Source organism: Kwoniella dendrophila, chromosome 11 (assembly GCF_036810415.1).
Source record: "Kwoniella dendrophila CBS 6074 chromosome 11, complete sequence".
NCBI lineage: Eukaryota > Fungi > Basidiomycota > Tremellomycetes > Tremellales > Cryptococcaceae > Kwoniella > Kwoniella dendrophila.
The window spans coordinates 251,133-272,900 of NC_089486.1; the positions used below are offsets into that span (position 1 = coordinate 251,133).

Here is a 21,768-nt window from a genome sequence, read left to right on the forward strand (position 1 = left end):
TTGAAATCTTCAAGGCGATCCTGCTTTCTTCAATTGGTCGTTAACCATTTGCTAAATCATCAATAAGGTATGAATGAGTTATGTCGAGATTAACCCAATTACCAACTCCACTTTTACGGAAAGAACATTCTTCTTCTCCTTCTACACCACCCATTCCCCCTTCACCACCTAAAGCACAGGAAACAATTCAAATGATGTCAAGAGAAGATGTTTTTGTCAAATTACTAGAAGATCAACAAGAACAAGCTACCAAAGAACTAGAAGATGGCATCAGAAACATTGACGAAGATGGGAAGTTGGAAGCAAAACAGAAGCAAAGTGAACATGCTTTCAACATCGATCAACTCAATCAAACAGAATCTAATACCAATGAAGATAATAGAAGAATCTGTAAAGATGACCAAGAGGATGAAGATCACATCGATGGTTTACTTTCACCAACAGAAGAGATGTCTATGCTGAAGGAACAAGATGAATCGTTTACAAACCATCCAGACACCAACCACTTGATTAGTCTTTCTAACGTAACCGACAATGATTCAAATTTACCTACACCACATATTTCCGACGACAAGCAAGTTATATTTCCTTCTACCCTCAGCGAATCTGATCGACCTACAATACCACATGAACACAATGGTGAGCCTCTCACTAGACCAACTAAAACTTCGAAGTCGGCCCAAACCATCAAGCCGAAAACAACTATTCAACGATATCCAATACCTAATCGAAGACCTAAAGGATGGATCGCGTCACTTAACCATCCTAGAGCAGTATCGAATTTGGATAATGACAAAGACATCCACCTTACTGGAGCAAGATCAAGTTCAACGTCTGATTTGCCTAATCCAAAACCTCATGAAATAACTCTAAGACCTAAAGAAAGACAGCCTTCAGTACACATACATCGACAACCTGTAAAACAAGGAAGGAAGATATCAGGTACTATGCAATATGCTTTTCAACAACAACGCCTTGAGAACCAAGATCAGGAAAATATATCTCAGCCTCAGCACAATGTTAACGATAATGACCGTCCAAGTGATGAAATTATAGATACTGTCGCAATTGAAGAGGGTTCATCAGTCATCGAACATACATCAGAAATGGTGGATAATCTAGAGGAGAGTGGAGAACAAGGTGAAATTGGTACGATTGATGAATTAACTGCTGAGGAAGAAGCTAGAATTAGATACGAAATTGGTTTATCACAAGATCAAGATGAAGTTTGGATGTCATACGTTAGAAATCAATTATCAACTTTGTTTCCTGATTTTTTCGGAATGAACCCAATCGAGTTATCAACATCCTCTTCGTATCAATATCCTTCACAAACCCTCACTCAGGCCCAAGAGTACAGATCCGACCCGGGTCCAGGTCCAGATTATATGAGTGCGGAAACACCAAATCAGTCAGAGTATCTCGATATGGAGGAACGTCAAGAAGTACCTGATCAAGAGGAACAACATGGCGATAATGTTGGACTCACAACTAATGGTAATATAGCTTCAAACTCTTCTCGCATGATCAACAATGATGAATTGTCTTCGCCACCACCATCTTCGATCGGAAGATATCCAATCACTGATTTATTCTCACCTTTATCACCTCCAGCTTTAAATTCTACTCCACATAATCATAATTTTGTTGATCGCAGTTTTTCAATGACCTCAACAACAGCATCGACAGACATTTCTTCTCTACCCACACCGCCATTGAGATCTAATGCACAAATGTTGAGAGGTAATGTCGTTATACCTTCTATCAGGGATGAGATGAGTGATTTAAGAGAAGAGATTGAAAGATTGAGGAGTGTTGTTGGTGATTTAGCACAAGATTTAGGTGTTAATCGACAAGAACCAGCACGATCACAATTATCAGAGCCAGAGCATCAGCAGCAGAATGAAGGCGGAAATCAAGTGGCGGAAGGCAATGTAGGACAGAGCATTGAAGGGGAAGCGAGTGAGAATGATGGTCATCTCGTGAATGGAGATGAGTTGCTTAAGATGGATAATGAGCGTAATGAGTCCAAAGATACGAATGCTGAAAGGAAGGGTAATCCCCACGCTGAGCCAGAAGTCAGCGAAGAACCATCAATACAGGCATCAGAAGCTTTTATGACGGTAAGTGATGATGAATGGTGACTTTTCAGAAGAATGAGAATCAGCTAACAGTATCGCTAGACTGCGAATTTATCCGCAAACATCATTCGCTTACTTGATCAGCAAATGCACAACATCAAACTTACTGAAGAACAAAAGGAAGAACCAAAATATCGGTCGGATACAGAAATTTTCGATAAGTCCAACCTGGAAAAGATCATGGATTGTGTCAAGAACGGTATTATAGTCAAAGTATAACTTCCTAACATGGTCGTTTGGTAAAATTTGGTGGTCGAATAGTATACGTTGGAGTGTCTTTTATGCTAATGATACTACTCATAATTACACATAAACTTGGAATGAATTGGGAAATGGCGTAACGGAGCTGAATGCTACTGTCTGATTGTACCTGAGAATTGATCGCGAACATCCCGATCGCAATCCCCCATTCCCCCATCCGCTTGATATGGAGCCTTATCACGCCATTTTCATCTCTGATACTGGTTGATTAGCGCCTTATCACGTCGTTCTTACTATCCAATCATCGCGTTATTGAGTAAGTTCAGCTGTATTTCGAAGCGAGTCATACCAATGTCAGGCGGTTGAGGGAGCATAGTGCAAGCTGGATCGAGATAGATGTACAAAAAGAAGTGCAACCTTATCAACCAAAGAGGTAAATACAGTAAATCGTAGTATTTTTGCTGTATTTTATCTTTATCCTCGTGATCTTGATTTCCCCGCGTAGTGAATATCGTAATTCCCAGAATTCCAAAGAAGAACGTTATGTTACTTGAATCGGAACTTTATTTATCTGTATTTACCGTGCGGCGGAAGAGGTAGAATAAGATTTTAATCTTGGCTGATCGTTCGTGATCATACGATATTAATCAAGCAGCGCGAAAAGCATTATCGCACGTCACTTATCACCATTCTCATTGAATGAAGGGTTGATTGAAGTGTTGGCAGTGACTCTGTTTGCACACCTCAAACTACAAAGCAGGCAGTCTCCCCTGTGTGTAATAGTAATAGTAACAGCTTGACAATAGATAAGAATATTGAATATCGAGTACTTGTACCCTTCCGGTTCCGGTTATTTGTTTTGGTTGACTGTAATCGAGGTGTCGCGGGTAATCATACAGCCCGGTCATAGTCCACTAAGTTAGTTGCCAATAACAGTATTTGTTATCGTTAGTTGTACAGTGTATACGCGTCATTCAGTCATCATTAGCTATCATCGTAGTAGTCCTTCTGACTCTCCTTGTTATCATTTGAATTATAATACAGTACAATCATACAAGGCATCTATGGTATGCTATAACAATCTCTTTCATCGGTATATCATAGTTAGATTACTATACTTTCTAGATAGTCTTTGAATAACGATCAACGGACAGCTTAGTAATCATCTTATCAACAATCAGATACTCAACAATTCAACGATCACGCCACTCTTCGTAGTATCGCTCTTACAACGGACCTATCTCAACAATACAAACAGCAAACTTATCTAAGCTCTTCAGTATACACGCTACAATCACATCTTACCTTTGTGATTGTCTTATTCATCACTTGATCACATTCTCTTGACTTCCGATCCTTTGTGATACAATCAACACCTGACACAACACTCGCAACCTGGCTCATACAACTATATATGTCTCATATATATCAATCAACCGCTTATCGGGTCAATTACTAAAGGATCTTGAATACACCACTCATCACTTCCTATCAACTGGTTCAACCTGATCGGATAACCACTTGCGCCCTCTTATCTGGTTACTTCCCACTTCATCATCGACTTCACGTTTATTCTGATCAACATTGATATTACAACACAGATATCTACTATTTAGTCGTTGAAGGGGTTTAAGATCACTATAGGATACAGACGTGATCATGATCTTGAGGCCTTCAAGGCCATCAACATTCTGAATACATAGTCCTCAACTACCATCTTTACCCTAAATCACAGTCTCACCCTTCGATCCTCTTAAATCAAGCTCAGACCTCTTTCAATATTTGTTCTTGTTCCTTGAATCCGTCATTCTACCCCTTACTCTTCTTTTTCCTCCACTTTCACATACTACCTAAAGTTGGCTGTGTATACACAGCTTGAATTCACTTCATTGCGTATATATTCATCAATATACTATAGTCTTCATCCTTTGTCTTGACTTCCTAGAATCAAAGAATCAGTCTGATCGGTTCAAAATGCCAGATTCAAATTCGCAAAGTAATACAAGAGGTGAAAGTAGTCATAGAACGCATAAAGAACGTATAGGGAATTATGTAGTTGGTAATGAAATTGGAAGAGGTAGTTTTGCTACTGTATATAAAGGTTATAGATCCGTAAGTCTTCCTCCAAACTGCCTCTTTAGCTAAGGTCGCTCTTCCTTCTTCCTGATCTTCTTTTCATCATTTGAATACTCCTTCATGGAAAAGTCGAAACTTTTAATCGACTCATTCGGATGGAGATAAACCCTTTTGTTTCAGTTCCAGATTACTAAAGCTTAAAGCTTGTCCACGGCTGATGATATCCTTTTTTCTTTTACTTGATTCTCAAACCTATGAATTACGACAACTCATCTACCCGTATCTAAATATCATTCTTCATCGTCGCCTCGTCATCCTACTTCGAAACATCAATTATCTTCTTACTGCTATTGCTCTGTCACATCATGACGCACAATCTCAAGCAGAAGAGTAAAGTTCCAATAGCTATCAAAGCTGTATCAAGACAGAAACTCACCACTAAACTGCTTGAAAACTTGGAAAGTGAGATTAATATCCTCAAAGTGATACATCATCGAAATATCGTTGCTTTAGAAGACTGTTTCGTGAGTTTCTCCCTTCAATCTCCACTTCGTATCTCATCATTGACTAATCAACCTTTCCTTTGCAGAAAAACGACACTCATATCTACCTGGTGATGGAATTTTGTTCCGGTTCCGACCTTTCGATATACATTAAGAATCGAGGTCGATTAGAAACACTTGACTTTGTACCTAAACCAGGATCAAGCTTATCTCATCTTGAAAGGAAAGAAGACGGAAAGATATTTTGGCCTCATCCCAATACTGGCGGATTAGATGAGAAAGTAACAAGATCATTTTTGGGTCAACTAGGTAAGCTGTTTAGAAGCTCCCCCTTCTCTGAGTTTTATCATAACTTACCCTTCCTATTAGCTCAAGCAATCAAGTTTCTTCGAGCGCAGGATCTCATGCATCGTGATATCAAGCCGCAAAATCTTCTTCTTCAGCCTGCTACGGAAACTGAAGTTGCGGAGGGGCATCCATACGGGATACCTGTTCTCAAAGTAGCCGATTTCGGATTTGCTAGAATCTTGCCTGCTACTGCTATGGCAGAGACGCTGTGTGGTTCACCGTGAGTTGAAACACTCATGCTCTGTTTGGTCAGAAACTGATAGTTATCAACAGTTTATACATGGCCCCGGAAATCTTGCGATATGAGAAATACGATGCTACTGCCGATCTTTGGTCAGTTGGTGCTGTTCTTTTCGAAATGTCTGTCGGACGTCCACCTTTCCGAGCCAATAATCACGTTGAACTACTCAAGCGTATAGAACGGGGTGAAGATCGAATAAAGTTCCCTGATGAGGCTCCCCCTTCAGAAAGGAAAGAATCGACACCACCACCAACACCCGTGTCACCGGATATCAAAGCCCTTATACGGTCCCTGCTCAAACGAAAACCTGCAAATCGTATAGGTTTCGAGGAGTTCTTCTCGTCCACTGTTTGGGAAACGCATCTATCAGAAAGCACGGAAGAGGAACCCACGACCAGCTTGGAAGCTTCAACCGATAGTTCAGCACAATTGGAATCAAGTGATACTCGTATCAAAGAGATGGTGGCTAGTGTTGAGAAATCAAAAGAAAGGTTAAGTCTTACTCATAAAGTTCCTCAACCATTGTCGATCGATGCTGCACTAAATCCTCAACCTGCTCCACGGCCACGCCGACAAGGTTCTTTACCATTAACGGTATCCCCCACTTCTACACCACCTCCTGCTCGTCAAACGCCTATACGCCGATCTGAACCTAAATATTACGTCAGTGACGATCCGCCTCAGAAAGAAGAACCTCCCCTTGTCGCGCCTCCCACCAATACTGCTCGTGCCAATCCTAGACCAATCATTACTGCTGCCCAAAGACGAGTCTCTACGAGAGAGCGGGAACAAGGTAGTTTAGAGGATGCTGTACCGCTTACTCCCCCATACAGTGGACCCCCTGCTGTGCCTCGAACTGCTACAAGGGGCATAAGCGAAGGTTCACCTTTAGCGGCTACACCTCCCCTCACCATGAGGCATGATGCCAAAGAAGAAAGTGCTCTTGATAGTAGTGAATCAGTCGTCGGTACCGATTATGTTGTGGTAGAGAAGCAAAATGTGGAGATCAATGCTTTAGCTGATGGTGAGTCCTGGCTCTTGGTCTGCGAGGCATATATTGACGACTTATGGGAATACAGAACTTGACCAAGCTTCGAAGAAACCAACGGCCATTATCCGACGACGGAGCACACGAGCTAGCGTTGTTACTCGACCAGTATCTGCCTTCAAACCCATCAGTCCTAACCCAAAGCCATCAGATACCGCTATAATGCCAATATCGTATTCACCGCCTTTCGCTATGGGATCAACTCCACCTTTCTCGATACCGGTAGGAGCTAGGCAAAGCGCTAGTCCAGGGTTGACAAGACCACCTTCGATACCTCAATCTCTAAATATGTTTCCGCCTTCAAATCAACCTTCTTATGGGCAAGATGCAGCATCTCGATTCGGTGTATCCCCTTCCTCGCTTCAAACTGGTGCTTTGGCTCGTGCAATCACCAATACAGCTTTGCGCATGATAGGAAACTCTGCCAATACAGCCGCTACAGCTATTGCCAGAGCGACTGTCAAGAGAAGACCAACGATATTGAGGACAAGTGATATCGACCCTGCAGAGGACGAACTACTTCGATCTGTAGAAGATATAGCAAGAAAAGCATTCGTCTTGTTTGAGTTAGCGGACGAAAGATTGTTAGCACAAGCCTCAATTGCCAATACAGCAAGAAATGCATCCACACCAACTCCTACCCCATCAAGTTTAACCGGTACCACACCGCCATTCAGCTCTCAAGCTCAAATACAAGCGTCTAACAGGAGGAAATCGTCTTCCGGTTCAATGAATTCTGAAGTCTGGATTTTACGGCAACAAGAAGCTGCTGCCAACGATGCTGTCGTGTTATATATGAGATCCTTGACTTTCATTGTTCATGCTATGGATAAAGTCAAAAGATATTGGAGAGATAGGGACGAGAGGGAAGCCAGCCCTGAGCTCAATGAGAGTAAGTTATCATCATTTCGCGTGGTCATATATGTAAGCAGTTGACTGATCGATTGCTATAGTGGGTCAATGGCTTCGTTCAAGATTCAATGAAATTTTCGAAAAGATTGAATGGGCAAAATCTAGATCAGGAGATAATATGCTTTTCCCAGATTGGCTCGTGCACGACAAAGCTAGAGATATGGTAAGCTAAGTTACCATTCTCGCCAGGTCTAAGCTAACATCATACGACAATCACAGTCTCGTCAAGCTGCAGTAGCTGAACTTCAAGGCGATCTAATCACTGCTGAACAAGGATATGAAACCTCCTTGTGGCTCTTACAAGTATTACTGGATGAAGGTGTGTATGAAAATGGTAGAATCAGGGATGATGATAAAGCTACTTATGAGAAGTGTGAGTTTGCGAATTAGTCTGTAAGAATACGCCGAGCAGTGCATCTGATCATAGGTTGTATTGCTGTAGTGCTCATCCCTATCCGAACAAGGCTTGAAGCTCTTAGAAGGAAGTTGGCCGATTCTGGGAATACCAGTCTTAGGTTAACTTAAATCATTCCCATGTACATATCTAACCATCAACATTGCCGTATTCCACCCTCACCGTCTATCTCATATTCCACCCTCCTCACTTTCATTTTCATTTTCTCAACATCAACCATTTCGCACTTCGTGTAATTCCGTTGGTATTCCGTTATTGCAATCAACAACCAATCAAACAATTCATATCATACATTATAGAATATAACAATCATCAGGGTTTTCAATCGTTTCAATCATTTCCAGAATTTGTAAATCAGTTTCTCTTCCATGCTGTTTGTTGTCATTATCTTCCGTTCTTGTTATATAACTCCCCTCTCCTCATTCATTAGCTCGCTCTTTCCATCGGAATCAACTAGAAGTTTCATCATTCATCGTCCATATATGCCTCTCGTCTCATGTTATGTCCACATCGTTGTATTTCTTGTCTTCTTCCCATAAGACCTGGTTCAATATACTTTTTTTCTTTTCTTTTTTACCTAGTCGTCACTTCTTACATGTACATATATATCCCTCAACTCAATATTAGTATTTGGCATATGCGATATGTATTTATTGATGATGAAGTAATGATCAAAGGTTTCTGTGTCAGCCAATCGGGGTACATACACACAGACCGTGCAGGAACTTGCATAAAACGTCTCATGTTTTCAGTAGCTATCTAGAGTATCATTAAATGAATGCATGTATGTATGTATATATGTTGTTACGGGTTTGAAAGAATGTAGTGACTATATTATGTCTACGGAATCATCTTATAATTAATTGTACATATGTCTAAGTAGTATTACCGACCGAGAACAAGTACAGAATCACGAAAATCGTCTCAAACGTTTATAGTATATTAAATTCTGTTACTTGTCGATATTTATTATTATTACCTGTTTATTTATCCTTTTTTCTTTATGTACACATATTTTTAAGATCTTTCAAAGATGGAAGGAACCCTGTTCCACTCATTATTCTGTGAATAATGATTTACTGTAATTTAACTTCATATTCTAATGGAGTACCTAAAACACCAGTTTCTGCTAAAGCAATAGCATCTACATCTGCATGTATATCGTTTGAATCTGTTGAAGTTAAGATTTTCACATCTGACCAAGATCGATTTAATCCTGGTTGAGGGATCGATAAACCTCCATCGGACTATATTACACAAAAGCTTTGTTTTAGCCAAAAAAAAAAAGTTTCACACACAAGACATTTGTCATATTTTAAATAAAAAAAAAACTCACGCAAATATAAGTTTCAGTTTCAATTGTTATACCACCACTTGATTGTAACTTTTGTAAATTTTTAGAAGATGAACTTGATGTACCATATGACGAAGAAGAAGAAGAGTTGTTTGAACCACTTCCATGCTATATTATTTTCCCCCAGTTAATCATTCATTTGTAAGCTGAGTTTCAGACTTTTTAATCTAATCTGGAAAAGGGAGAAAGTGTTTATAACAGGGTAAAAGCTTGAACTTACAGAAGCATGAACCAAACTAGTTTTTCTATCATCTCTTAAATCTTGTCTAGAATTTAAAATTGCTAAACAACCAACTAAATAAACTTTTGGATGTATAATTGCAATAAATTGTACGATACTTGACATTGAATCTGCAGCAAATTGTAAAAAAAATAATAATGCAACTAGAGTAGGTGGAATTTGTGATTCTAATGAAATTTTCATTAATCTTTTAACTAATCTATCTGTTTGAGTGATTCCTGATTTCGATTTATAAAGACCATACATTATAGTCGATGTGATTATTAAATCTGCTGAGATACATGCTCCAGGCTATATGTCATTGAAAATTAGCTCGTTGGTCTTCTCATTGTAACTGGTAGATAAACTTACCCAAAGATAGAAAAATGCATTTGCTTTCTATTTAACATGATCAAAATGAGGTTGTCAGCGAAAAATTGGTCCATAAACAATTGAGAAGAGCATAGTAGTACTAACAGTATCGAAATCATTCATGGTTCTGGTTCTGGTTATGAAAGCGTAACCAACTGAACCAGTCACAGAACCACAAAGGCAAGTACCAATTGAAATTAAGATCCATGGATTTCTTTTATTTATTCTCCATGCTCTTTCTGCATAGAAAGTCTGAATATTAAGTAATCACAGCTTATATCGTTAGCATTGAGGAGTAAACATCCTATTTGACCAGATTGTGATCGACTCACTTGAATACTAATTTTAGTTAATGGATCAATTAAACCATACCATGCAATCCAATCACATTTTATAAACTGTGAATACGATCCATAATTGTATGAGAACATATGTAATGTTGTTGCCCAAGTACTATATTGGCGAAGTAACGTAAGAAAGATCGTTAGTAAACGACTTCATCGAGTTGTTGATATAACCGTCATCAAAGAGTAAAATATACTTACAAAATTGTTCCTACAATCCCTCCAAATGTTGCCAAGTACTATATCGCAATGAAGGTGTCATCAGTAACAATGTTGCTTCAGGGTTTACAGAAAACAGATAGGAATGAGTTGCAACATACGATAAGAAAACGTATATGAGTGGCTTCAGTTTTAGATACATTCCACCAGCGGAAAAATTGATTGAGTGCACACCCTAAAAGTAATGCATCTACTCCCATACTGCAATCATACGATACGATTAGCATCTTGAGGATATGTGATCAATGTTCGTTCTTGTTCACTTACCCGAGTATCAAAGGTGAAAGGTGAGAACCATGATTACTGATAACTTGCTGTTTTGCGATATCCTCAATTGATGACATTTTGATTTCTATCAACACTTTTCTCTCTATATTCTTGAACGACAAATGTGAATATCAAATCCAAGTAAAATGAGGGAATTCACCTTCAAGGTTATATTCCAAAAGCTTGTTCTTGTGATTGATGCTCTCAAGCTGAGTAACTAGGTCGAGACCAGCCTGAAAACTTGAATGATAGGTAGAGTTGAATCGATCAGATTTTGTTTATAATGGACACTAATTTACGTTGATGAATTAACTTGACCAAATTCAGTGAGACACCTTTTGACTAAACAAGCTAAATTATTGGAGTGAATATGTATGATGAATGAAGAGAAGGATTCAGATAAATGTCTCAAGGAGGATATTCAAATTGAATGGGTGTTCTTGAGTAGTCTATCTATATATCATCTCCTGTTCATACTAAAAAGAGCTTAAACGATGAATTACTATACTACAATATAATTCATTGGAGCGAGATTCTCCTACATTTGCATTTGAAGGTAGTTTTATCTTGAGTTAGCGAAAATGCGAAAAAGGGGAAGAGGTTCTTCATCCTTGAACTTTCAATTGAATCCAACTATAACCCCTTGGACCTGAACTTTGATTTATTTTTTCATCTTGAAGCGGTTAGTTACGGTTAGTTAGTTACCTTCACTAATATTGGTATGATGTACCGAGGTACTCATAAACTTTATCTGAATGATTAGGGGATCTACGATGAGCGAGAAATCCGTAATTATCCGAAAAGCTAATTTGCTGGTATCCATTTTACTGACGCATAGAATTAAATTTGGCTGTGCGCTGCGCCTTGAGACTATTTATCACCTTGTCCTTATCTCCCTGTGAGGTAAGGATTCAGACTTCCGAAGGATTTCTTTCTCGCTAATGGAAGAAGAGTAAAAGAAAGTAAGTTTGGCTACAGCAAAGTAAGATTATTTCTTCCTCTGGAAGGTAAAAGGATAGTTGTCATTGGATTCCCATTTCTTACCCTTATGCCTCAATTCAAAGAAAAATCCAAAGAAAAAATCCGTTTTCCAATTCAATTTAAAGTTCGAGATCTTTTTGAGCTAAAAAATCGAATCATTACGGCATGCCTTGAAGAGTGAATTGAGTTCAAAGGTTGATTTTGTTGAATTCTATGTAGTCCATTACGGCAACTCGCGTTCGATATTTCAGCAGGGTTCATTTCTGGAACAACCTACGCACGTATGCATGTAGTGGATTGACTATTCTGAGTAATCTTTCAGATTGAAGAAGTGGTGAAACAAGTTTCAAAGAGCACACAAATCACTACTTGAAAGCCACAAAGTCCTTTCAGTGAGGTGTATGTGGGATGACCTTGGTATGCTTAAAAGCTGAAACAATTCTGATTCCAGTATTCGTAGTGCACTTGGCTTGTAAAATGAATATTCTTCGACGAGTCAAGTAAGATACTGTAGTAAGATTTACTTGCTTCAGATCGAATGATTCTTGTAAATTTGAGCTCATCGGTACCCGGCTTGTCGGAGTTTCCTTGTCAAAACTATACAAAGGTACAATCCCATTACCCGAGATCAACTGCAGATCCAGAATCGTATAAAGGGTGAGGGTGGTAAATGAGGATCCGACAAATCTTGATGCAGTGCAGCTCCAGCTAAGCGAGATTGGCGACCGGGAGTTTTTCGACTCTTACTTGCACGACCAGTCTGCGTTCATGACAGATTAGTCATCATCAATCTCTTGATGAAAGAATTCTTGTCAAGTTGCACCGGAATATGTAGTCATCAAGGGAAAGCATACTTCAAGTAAAATGATGTGTAAAATGATGTGAAGGTACGAAAAGCTAAGATTTCAAAGGGAAATTTTGACAGTTCGGGGGTTCTATCGTAATCAAAGGGTGGAGTTTAAGTGTTTAAGTAACTGATAGCGAATATTAAGTTACTGATAAGGCACTTTGAACCCGCCGTTGAATACTTGAAAATTGGGTCTCGACATGAAAGCCATAAAAGAAAATCATGATTACGGTGTAAGTCCGAAATCATTGGTGTTTAATCATGTATATATGTTGCATCGTCTGCTTAGGGTCTTCAGCTTTAATGATATAATGGTATAAGCAGAGGACAAAGGATACTCAGTACATCATTGAATCACTTTCAACTGGCTGCTGTATTGAATCCACTCCACTAACAAAAGGATGCCCCTTACAATCGTTCATTGTGTTTTGAGGGATTATTTAACAGGTATAACAACAAATATGATCGACATGAGGTTAAACAATATCTACAATTCGACATGTCAAGACTTTCTCGCACCCCTTCGACAGCTGAAGTTCCTTCCGTCCTCCCTGCAGGTATTTCCTAGTTCCTTTACCACATGCCCTATCCTCCCGATTGACGTCTGATCCAGATTCCCCGTGATGATCTCGACCTAGTCCTAACTGCTCCGAGATGGGATTACCGTAGCGTACACTTTCTATGCGAGCCTTTTCCAGTCATACGTGGTTATCGCATCTTTGTTGAGGTTCTTACTATGCAGTATTCGCTTGGGCGTTTGATAATGATTCTGGATACCGCTTTTCACTATATTTAGAATCACACTGGCTGGTATAAAAAGGAAACGATCCGTCAAATTTGTTATCAATTTGTTATCAATGTTAATGATCGTCCTAATAGTGAAGTTTGTTGGACAGGATCTAATGGCAAGGGGGTTTAAGCTAAAATATCTGTTCTAAAAACCCATTTATCACCTTTTTCAACTTTTTCGCCTTCATGTTTTAAACAACCACCATTTTTCAATCCATGCCAATGTAATAATAATCTACCTGATTTAGGTTCCACGCTAATCACTTGTTCTGCTCCTCCTTTTGATTTTGATTTTGTACTTGATTTTTTTGATTTTGATGGAGTTGGATCATGTGTATTAGTATAAAAAATCGTATTTCCACCTTTATCAACATTTGTTAAATAGATTAAAATTGTCCAACAACTTAATCTTTTTGAATTCAAATCTAATGTAGGTGAATCATAATGACAATCAAAGAATGAATCTTTAGGATAATGATAAACACGTATGTTAGGTGATAATAATAAATCTTTCAAATCCCTCCCATATTTAGGTAATAATTTTGGTACATATGGGATTAACAATTTTGATATTGTTGATGCTATTTCAGTTGATTCTATTGATCCTCTTTCTTCATTGAAATATAAAAGTATAGTAATCGATTTATTAGTTGAAGTCTTCCTATTTACCATTTCACATGATGATATGACGCCATTGTACTTTTGGATCGACTAATCACTAAATTCTCAAAGAATCCTTTACTTACTAGCAGTCCTTTCAGCTTCACCTTTACCAGGTGGTTTAGGTTCTTCCATCCTAACATTTTCTGTCCATTTGAGTACGGCTTTCAATTCTGCTGTTGTCAAGAAATCGTCTATAGTATATATTTGTGATGGTAATACTTCATTTAACGTTAGGTCCTTCTTCAATTTGATGTCCGGGAAAGGTGAAGGAGCCATATTGCAGATTGTCCTTATTAGGTTATCTTATTGATCTCCAGCAGCCCTCGGTTGTACTTGCGACTGAGCACCAGTTGAGTTATAATATGTGTATGCATGATGTATACTCGGAATAAGACAATCATAGCAAATGAAATACCTCATTCTTCACCTAGCACGTATACTGTCACCTCAATCCAACGGAATCAAAATTTCCAGCTTCAAATTGACGTCAATCTTGCTTGTTGTGATAATATAATCATTGATAACAAAATAACACGACCTCTGATTCAGACTTGCTGTGCCTTTCTAAGGTATCTTCCAATCGCTCCTCAATCCCATCTCTCAGAAATAACTCAGCAATGTCTTCATCAGGGGTAGTGTCTAAAAAGCTAAAGTTCAAAGGAGACAAAACGAAGAAAAAGAAGAGATCTCATAATCATTCTGGAGGTGGAGGTGATGCTGAAGATGAATTAGCTGCTTTAGCTGCAGCCGATCCGAGAGGTAAGTTCTATCTGACCCCCCGTGCGGCTCTAATCAATGATATGCACTCGACTTGATATGGGTATTGAACACTTCTTCCGCTCCGTAACAAACGGGTTGTATCGTGATGCTAATCTATATTCATTCTCAAAAGGCTGGGTATTTCCTGAACATCCAATGGAAATAAATGGCCCTGCGTTCATCTTACTTCCTTCTGAACCGCTTACATGTCTAGCTGTAAGTCCCACTCAAAATACGCTTTTTGGCTCTAGTACTTCCTTATAGCTTAGCTTGTATATTGGATCTATAGCTGACTGACCTATTATGGCTTGAATCGATTAGTGGGATTCAACCAGACAAAGAGTGTATGCTGCTCCTGTAGATATACCTCAAACGCCGGAGGGTATGAATGAATTAAGTGAATCAGAAATTCTTCAAACTATAGAACCTAGTGATATAAACCATGTTTGGGTAATATCCAGATTATCAGGAAGTGAAGATGTCATAAGTTTGAGAACTAGTACGTGAGTATTGTTCGATACTTCCTATCAACGCAAAATGTGTCGCACCCCGATTGAAATCATAATTATAACTATATTCACAATTGTGCAGACAGCTGATCATAGTTCTTGTTTTCATTGAAATAGCGGTACTTTCTTAACGGCCACACCGTCAGGTACATTGACAGCTACAACACCTTCAAGAGGTCCTTTAGAAGCATTTATACCTCAACCTTTTACCTCAACCTCAAAAATTGAGCCTTCTTCTAGTTCTTCAGCAGGATTCCCAGAATGGTCACTTCAAACACAGCATAATTCGAAATATCTATCAGCATCTTTACCTACAGGATTATCAGTTGGTGGTAGCAAATTAAAAGCAGAATTACGAATCGATGTAGATACACCAGGTTCTCATGAAAAGATTAGAATAAAGTGTCAAAGAGAGTTTGTATATAAAGCTAAATTACAATTGGAACAATCAAAAGAAGGTTCAACATCAGTATCAAAAAAGAGATTTTTAGATGGTGGTCCGAATGAAGGTTCCATGGAAGACGAACTGAAACGAAAGTGAGCTTTTTCATCTTTTCCCGCTTCCATTTCATATAGCCTTGACGATGCCACAATCAATTGGCTGGGAAAACCAATAAGCTGATATTGCCTTTTTTGCATTGGCGCAGTCGGGAATCACAGACTTGGGGTGGAGGTCGAACGATAGTTTCGGAGAAAGATAGGAGGGATCTCAAAAAAGCTAGAAAAGAAGGTAAATTAGGTGAAGCTATGTTGGATAGAAGAGCGGCTCTGAAGAGGTGGGTACACATTCTTTCTCAGAAAATCTATTGATTGGTGTTTTCAAGCTCAATCAGGCTGACCCACTTTTTTCGTATGACTGTCTCTAGTGATCGATATGCTAAGTAGTGTATACAATGACTAAAATGCATTTTGGGTGTAGTCCCTCGCGATATCGACGACCTGGTTTACAAATTCGAATCTACACATCGACTTACTTCAACAACTTTTATCTACACCTGCTTGCAATTGAAGTGTCTGCTCCTCTCCGTTCTCATCACCTGTGTTTTCCGTTCACATATTGACCCGCTTCAGCAAGGGAGCCGCCCATAAGCAGGTCGATGCAATTGGACGATAACTTTTAACCATCTGCGAGTCTAAAGTTTAGTCTTTCGGCTATTCCTATAATATGGAGACCGGTGGTAACCTTTATCACGCTTCAAGTTGAAAAAGGAATAATGGTAACATATGTTACGCAAGATTACAGATCTTAGATCTGCTATAACGTGAGTAATCTCTTCGTATGTGGAACAGATCTACTACAGCTTCCCATGTAAGGAAGTTTGTGAGCTTGGAGTGTCTTTACTCATTCTGTCATCCTCAAAGTTCCGCACAGGAGCCCACTTTGCCAAGATCTGATCTGTTCGAATTATAGTACTGCAATTACGGGCCATAATAATATTTCACTCGAAGCAATTAGCCTATATACCGAGGGTTGACATACAAACCTACCAGCGGGAATCACGTCTGTGGAGATCCATTCCATATATCCTCCCAGCATCAATCCAAGTGGATCTCCGTCCTTACGGATATAACTATGATACATATATATAATCAGCAGATAGCATAAAGCTGGAAGTGGGGAATCCGACGCCACGTGACGACGCATCTATCCGACTAAGTCCGACCCATCTTGTTATCTGAAAATGGATGTTTCCGTATCCTTCCGAACTTGAAAGATAGCAGAAACAGGCAAAACAAGGAGCCAGGTGTTATAAGGACCGGTCAAAAAGGAAGACGATAGCGGTCCGGTAGATGGGCCGGGCGCTCCATCTTCTATTAGCACAAAAGAAGGTTTGATCAAAAGCTGGAGCCGCAACAAAGTTAAGGGGAAAGCTAAAGGTGTCGATCAATTGATGGTATTTAGCGTCTAGTTTTACCAAGAATGATACCATCTGACGTTTTGTTGAGTTATCCCATCCGTTGAGTTTACCTTGAATTGGGTGATAGATTGGGTATAACTCTCGGTAGATAGGAAGTTATTCCGAACGAAATGAAACCTAGAGGTATTTTGACTCGACAAATGATCAACGGTCCGAATTACTGTGTCTAGAGTAGAGTAACTTTCTCCTTCTATACTCCAATAGGATCTTTTGCTTGTTAGAGTCAGATTCCTTTGTTTAGTTTGAACAGGTGATCACGAGTTTGACATTTAATTACAGAGTAAAGACGGACCGTTGTATCCGCTCGAACTTGTAACTTGGTTGTATGCATGTAAATTCCCGCCGACGTTCATTGACGGTAAAACCCCACCCATCCTTCATGTCATCATCGCTTAACCCCACAGAAAGCAAAAAGAAAGAAGCATCAAAGGATGTAGATTTTTATTGAGTAAACTTCTAGTACAGTTTGTATGAACAAACAACAAAACAAAAAGATGAAACGTAGAAACCGGCGGCATCATAAGTGTACTGCGTTAGTGTTATTCTCACCATCATTATCATAATAGACCATATATAAGAAGAGTCTGGATTTTCATAGCGGTGCATTGGATCCAAAATACGCCATCAAGCCATAAAAACGCAACAAAAATAGAAACGCCAAAAGAAGAAAATCCCAATTCTAGACTTTCTTTTGTATCCTTTTGTATAACGGTAAAACAAGGATAGTCTGGGTCTCCGATTAAACCGATAGCTTTTATAGCTTACCGGAATAACCACGGTTATTTTCTTCCTTCTTGTACATGTTGTAAAAGGGTAAAAGATCAAAAAAGGTTAATTCCTATTCCCATTCCCTATTCGTACGGTGTGAATATCGATCAACCTGTTAAAAACCCGTCATATATGTACAGATCATTTACCGCTACTGCGTAATACACACCGGAATTAACCATCAAGAACTGGCGAAAAAACTCAACCGTAGTAACATAACGAGATAATTCTTCTTTCCCCCCATATCTTCTCAAGCATCCAAAGCAACAAGCAACAAGCATCAATAACGCGTTGTATTATTCTTTTACTTCTTCTTTCTTGTCATTAACATCATCACCATCATTGTTATCTTTGGGATATCTAGATAAATTGTACATAGAACATACAGCTTGGAGAAACACACTTTGGTAAAAGGACAAACGGACATCACTTTAATCGGTTCTTCAATTTTCACTATTACCCGAATTACCAACCAACCTACCTGTATGAGCGAAAACATCCTGTCGAAATCCTTCAGCGAAACCTGTTTTACTCCTTTGTGAAATAAACTCCTTCAATATCAACCTGGCAAGTTTAACCGGATTGAAGTGGAAAGTGGAATATCAATACATGATACAATAGAAACACCTAGCAATTCATCAATTCAGCGGTTTTTAGTTGGAAGGTAAATCAACCCGAAAAGAATATAGTCCGGCCAAACCAAAACGAAACCGCCGTATAATCTCTCTGATTCCACCAAAGAGAAACATTGTTTCACCATCATCACTATAATATAGACATAACTTCTTTGAATAGGTGTAAACTGATGATCCCAATATCTTCACTTTGTAAGTCTACTTCACTTTAATATGTACTCAAAAATTTTCCCACCCATTCAGTCAATTTGATCTGCAACCGATTATTGTCTTTTTGGATGTCTCGATGATACACTGGATCTGCATCTAGATCTTCTTCACTTAAGATTCTGCATCTAGATCTTCTTCACTTAAGATGAAGTGAAATTAAGGCTGACTAATGGGTCACCATCAAAATCAAAATAGCGCGTTGATCTTTTCCCCCTTTTCGTGTTCGCGACTCATACGTCATACAACAGTGCAAGTAACCCAAATCAAAATTTTCAGATAGTAATCAACCTTGCACAAATTCATCAATAACAACCTTCACTTATCAATAATCGCCACTGTTCCCAATCAAGATGGATCCATTATTATTAGCTCATCCGCCTACAACATATCCTCAATATTCAGGTATGACAAATGATGAAATGCCTTTCGATTCTTTCTGTATTGTTTGTGATAGACTCATAATACCGCCGAAAGAGGTTGATCCTGTTGAAGGATCAAAGACCGTCAAAAAGAAATTGGGAGGTGGTACCATTCGAGTGAGTATACATCCTTCTCATAACGTTCATCGCGATATATGTCTAACTCGTGTTTGATGTTTAGGTAAAAAACCCAGATGGTACAACTACAACCCGTTCAGCTAATGGTCAAAAAGTAACGCGGCCTGGCTTAAAACGAAATCCTAATTCAGCAGCACGTCTAGCAGCTTTGAATAATTCATCAAAAATGCAACCTTTGACACGTACTAAAACAAATGATTCTGTCACATCTCCCACCAATGAAATACCACCTAACAAACCTACAGATAATCTGATTTCACCTAAATCACACAAAATTATGACACCTCGAATTAATACCGCTGCACCACTTTTCAGATCATCGATATATTGTTCAAAACAATGTATGGAACAAGATGCAGGAAAATCATCCGAAGCTTATGCCAACATTGCTAGAACTCTATCATACGATTTCTCACACGCTTTCCCAATGGATACACCCGGCGTAACAGTCAATGATCATTCCAGTCCGTATGGTCCTCCATCGCCCCTTTTTGTTTCTGGTTCAGATACAGAATCTTCCGCAGCTTCCAATGCAGGTGGATTGCATGATTCCGGACCAGCTAGTTCAGCACCTAAGTTCATGGAATATTTCCGTTTATCGAAAGAAGGACCTGATGAAGCTTGGAACTCAGTCCAACGACAACGAAGAAGTTCAATGCAACCCTCTTCATCTCAAAGACCTAGTACCGGTATGAGCCACACATCTGGCCCAGCTCACCCTTCGACCGATTCTTTATCAAGTTTATGTAACGGTGAATCCGATTATGGTTTAGGTAGATCAGTTTCAGGTCCAGGTAAAAAAAGAGTTATGACACCTTTCCAAATGCCTGAACGTGAAAGGGAATCATATGGTGCAGGAAAACGATCAATTTCCGGTTCGACTTCAAGTGAATACTTTGCACCAATTCCAACAAGAGTACCATTGAAACGATCGGAATTAAGTCAATCTTCACTATTAGCTTCTTCACCATCTTCCGTGCAAGGTGTAGCTATCCCACCAGAATTCGGTTCAGCACCTTCACATACATTGGATTTACTCCAATCCTACGCTCATGCCTTCCCTGTTAGATCACCCTCAGGTCTATCAACAAGTGTCCAAAGAGGATTCGTTTTCCCTGGTTCAACATCAATGACTCCTGAATCAACAAATTCGAGAAGATCAAGTATGTCAAGACCCGTCTCAGGTACTATACGTGCTAAGTCAAGAACTAGTTGCAGTGGCAATCACGGTGAAGCCACTTGGGATTCATTCGGAAAAGAAGTGGTAGATGAAAAGAATCATAAATCTCATTGCAAAAGAACTGGTACACCTTGTTCTTTAAGTACAAACACTGCAATTCCAATGTCAGTTCCAGCGGATTTTAGAGGTAGATCATCAACTTTAGACCATGTTTCATCTTCCCAATACGATACAACACCTAAACAAAGTTTAGAAAAAAGTGTTGGTGGATGGAAAATCAAATATTTCCAACCTTCTTCAACTTTGGTTGAAAGAAGTGGCACTATAGTAGATAAGAGAGATAGATCTGTATCAAGAGGACCTGCTACTAACAGAAGAACTTCTACAAGAGCTGTATCAGATGGAAATGGAATTGCTATACCTACATCAACCAAAGTGCAATTATCAAATTCAACTAATTCATCAATGACATCTACATCTAGAACACCTTTGACCTCGTCATCGATAATTAAAATGCCACCTCCTGCAACTATCCCAAATCGACCTTCAACAACAATCCCTCAAGCTGGAGCTGGAAATGGAGAATTACCTGATATATCAAGTTTGAATATATCATCTATACCTAATAAAAAATCATCAGGATTTAATTGGGAATCATCAGAAAAGAAAGGAATGAAAACTTATGAAATTCCTGACGCACCCAAATTCAAATTAGATAGAAATAAAGCTGGTTTATTCTATTTTCAATAGATAATTCAGCAACTAAACCACTTTCAAGCATTACGCACAATCAACATTGTTAGAATTAGCAATAATATCATATCAATACCATCAACATCGTCATTTGTAATAACAAGCATCGTAACATAACAAATCATATCATTGTCATTTTAATTGTCATTATCATTATCATTGTCATCATAGCATATATATCATAAGGTTGTAATCAATCAGACATTATATAATCTTTTGTACTGGAAGAATGAAATCAAAGAAGAATAAATTTGTAATTTGTACTCTTTCTCTCGTTTCCTACTTGGTCATACAGTGGGAAATGAAGAAACATGATGCATATAATTGTAAAAGAGCACATCACTGAATCTCATAGCAGTCCAGTCTGAGTTGTTCTAAGCTGTGCATTCTCTTCCAGCTGTTCAAAGCATTGAAGCAATGCAATCTCATGAATAGATACGATAATATCGGGGTGTGTGTAACTTATCTCGTTATCGTAAGAAATGGCGTTTTCAAATGACGCGTTTTTCTGAGTTTTACTGTCGACTCGCATGCATA

The 21,768-nt window shown here is 38.9% G+C and overlaps 6 protein-coding genes across 6 annotated transcripts; 4 read left to right on the top strand and 2 right to left on the bottom strand.

The window, feature by feature from the left end:
* Positions 1-80: 80 nt before the first annotated feature.
* On the top strand, positions 81-2,360 carry L201_007643 (uncharacterized protein; the record flags this gene model as incomplete). The annotated part of the gene is made up of 2 exons (XM_066223349.1): positions 81-2,123; positions 2,184-2,360. 2 exons carry the CDS (start codon positions 81-83, stop codon positions 2,358-2,360), a joined length of 2,220 nt encoding a protein of 739 aa, XP_066079446.1.
* Positions 2,361-4,316: 1,956 nt separating this feature from the next.
* L201_007644 (uncharacterized protein) lies at positions 4,317-7,995 on the top strand (the record flags this gene model as incomplete). Its single annotated transcript, XM_066223350.1, has 9 exons — positions 4,317-4,454; positions 4,805-4,942; positions 5,008-5,230; positions 5,291-5,489; positions 5,543-6,534; positions 6,590-7,450; positions 7,512-7,633; positions 7,690-7,843; positions 7,913-7,995. 9 exons carry the CDS (start codon positions 4,317-4,319, stop codon positions 7,993-7,995), a joined length of 2,910 nt encoding a protein of 969 aa, XP_066079447.1.
* A 966-nt stretch (positions 7,996-8,961) lies between these two features.
* L201_007645 (uncharacterized protein) lies at positions 8,962-10,738 on the bottom strand (the record flags this gene model as incomplete). Its single annotated transcript, XM_066223351.1, has 9 exons — positions 8,962-9,132; positions 9,222-9,347; positions 9,460-9,771; positions 9,832-9,858; positions 9,937-10,083; positions 10,164-10,284; positions 10,377-10,414; positions 10,496-10,595; positions 10,662-10,738. The coding sequence occupies 9 exons, from the start codon at positions 10,736-10,738 to the stop codon at positions 8,962-8,964; spliced, it is 1,119 nt and encodes a 372-aa protein (XP_066079448.1).
* A 2,666-nt stretch (positions 10,739-13,404) lies between these two features.
* On the bottom strand, positions 13,405-14,217 carry L201_007646 (uncharacterized protein; the record flags this gene model as incomplete). Its single annotated transcript, XM_066223352.1, has 2 exons — positions 13,405-13,889; positions 14,025-14,217. 2 exons carry the CDS (start codon positions 14,215-14,217, stop codon positions 13,405-13,407), a joined length of 678 nt encoding a protein of 225 aa, XP_066079449.1.
* Positions 14,218-14,558: 341 nt separating this feature from the next.
* Positions 14,559-16,094, top strand: L201_007647 (uncharacterized protein; the record flags this gene model as incomplete). The annotated part of the gene is made up of 6 exons (XM_066223353.1): positions 14,559-14,700; positions 14,834-14,916; positions 15,022-15,203; positions 15,327-15,746; positions 15,857-15,985; positions 16,076-16,094. The coding sequence occupies 6 exons, from the start codon at positions 14,559-14,561 to the stop codon at positions 16,092-16,094; spliced, it is 975 nt and encodes a 324-aa protein (XP_066079450.1).
* Positions 16,095-19,091: 2,997 nt separating this feature from the next.
* L201_007648 (uncharacterized protein) lies at positions 19,092-21,228 on the top strand (the record flags this gene model as incomplete). Its single annotated transcript, XM_066223354.1, has 2 exons — positions 19,092-19,277; positions 19,342-21,228. 2 exons carry the CDS (start codon positions 19,092-19,094, stop codon positions 21,226-21,228), a joined length of 2,073 nt encoding a protein of 690 aa, XP_066079451.1.
* Between the last annotated feature and the right edge of the window lie 540 nt (positions 21,229-21,768).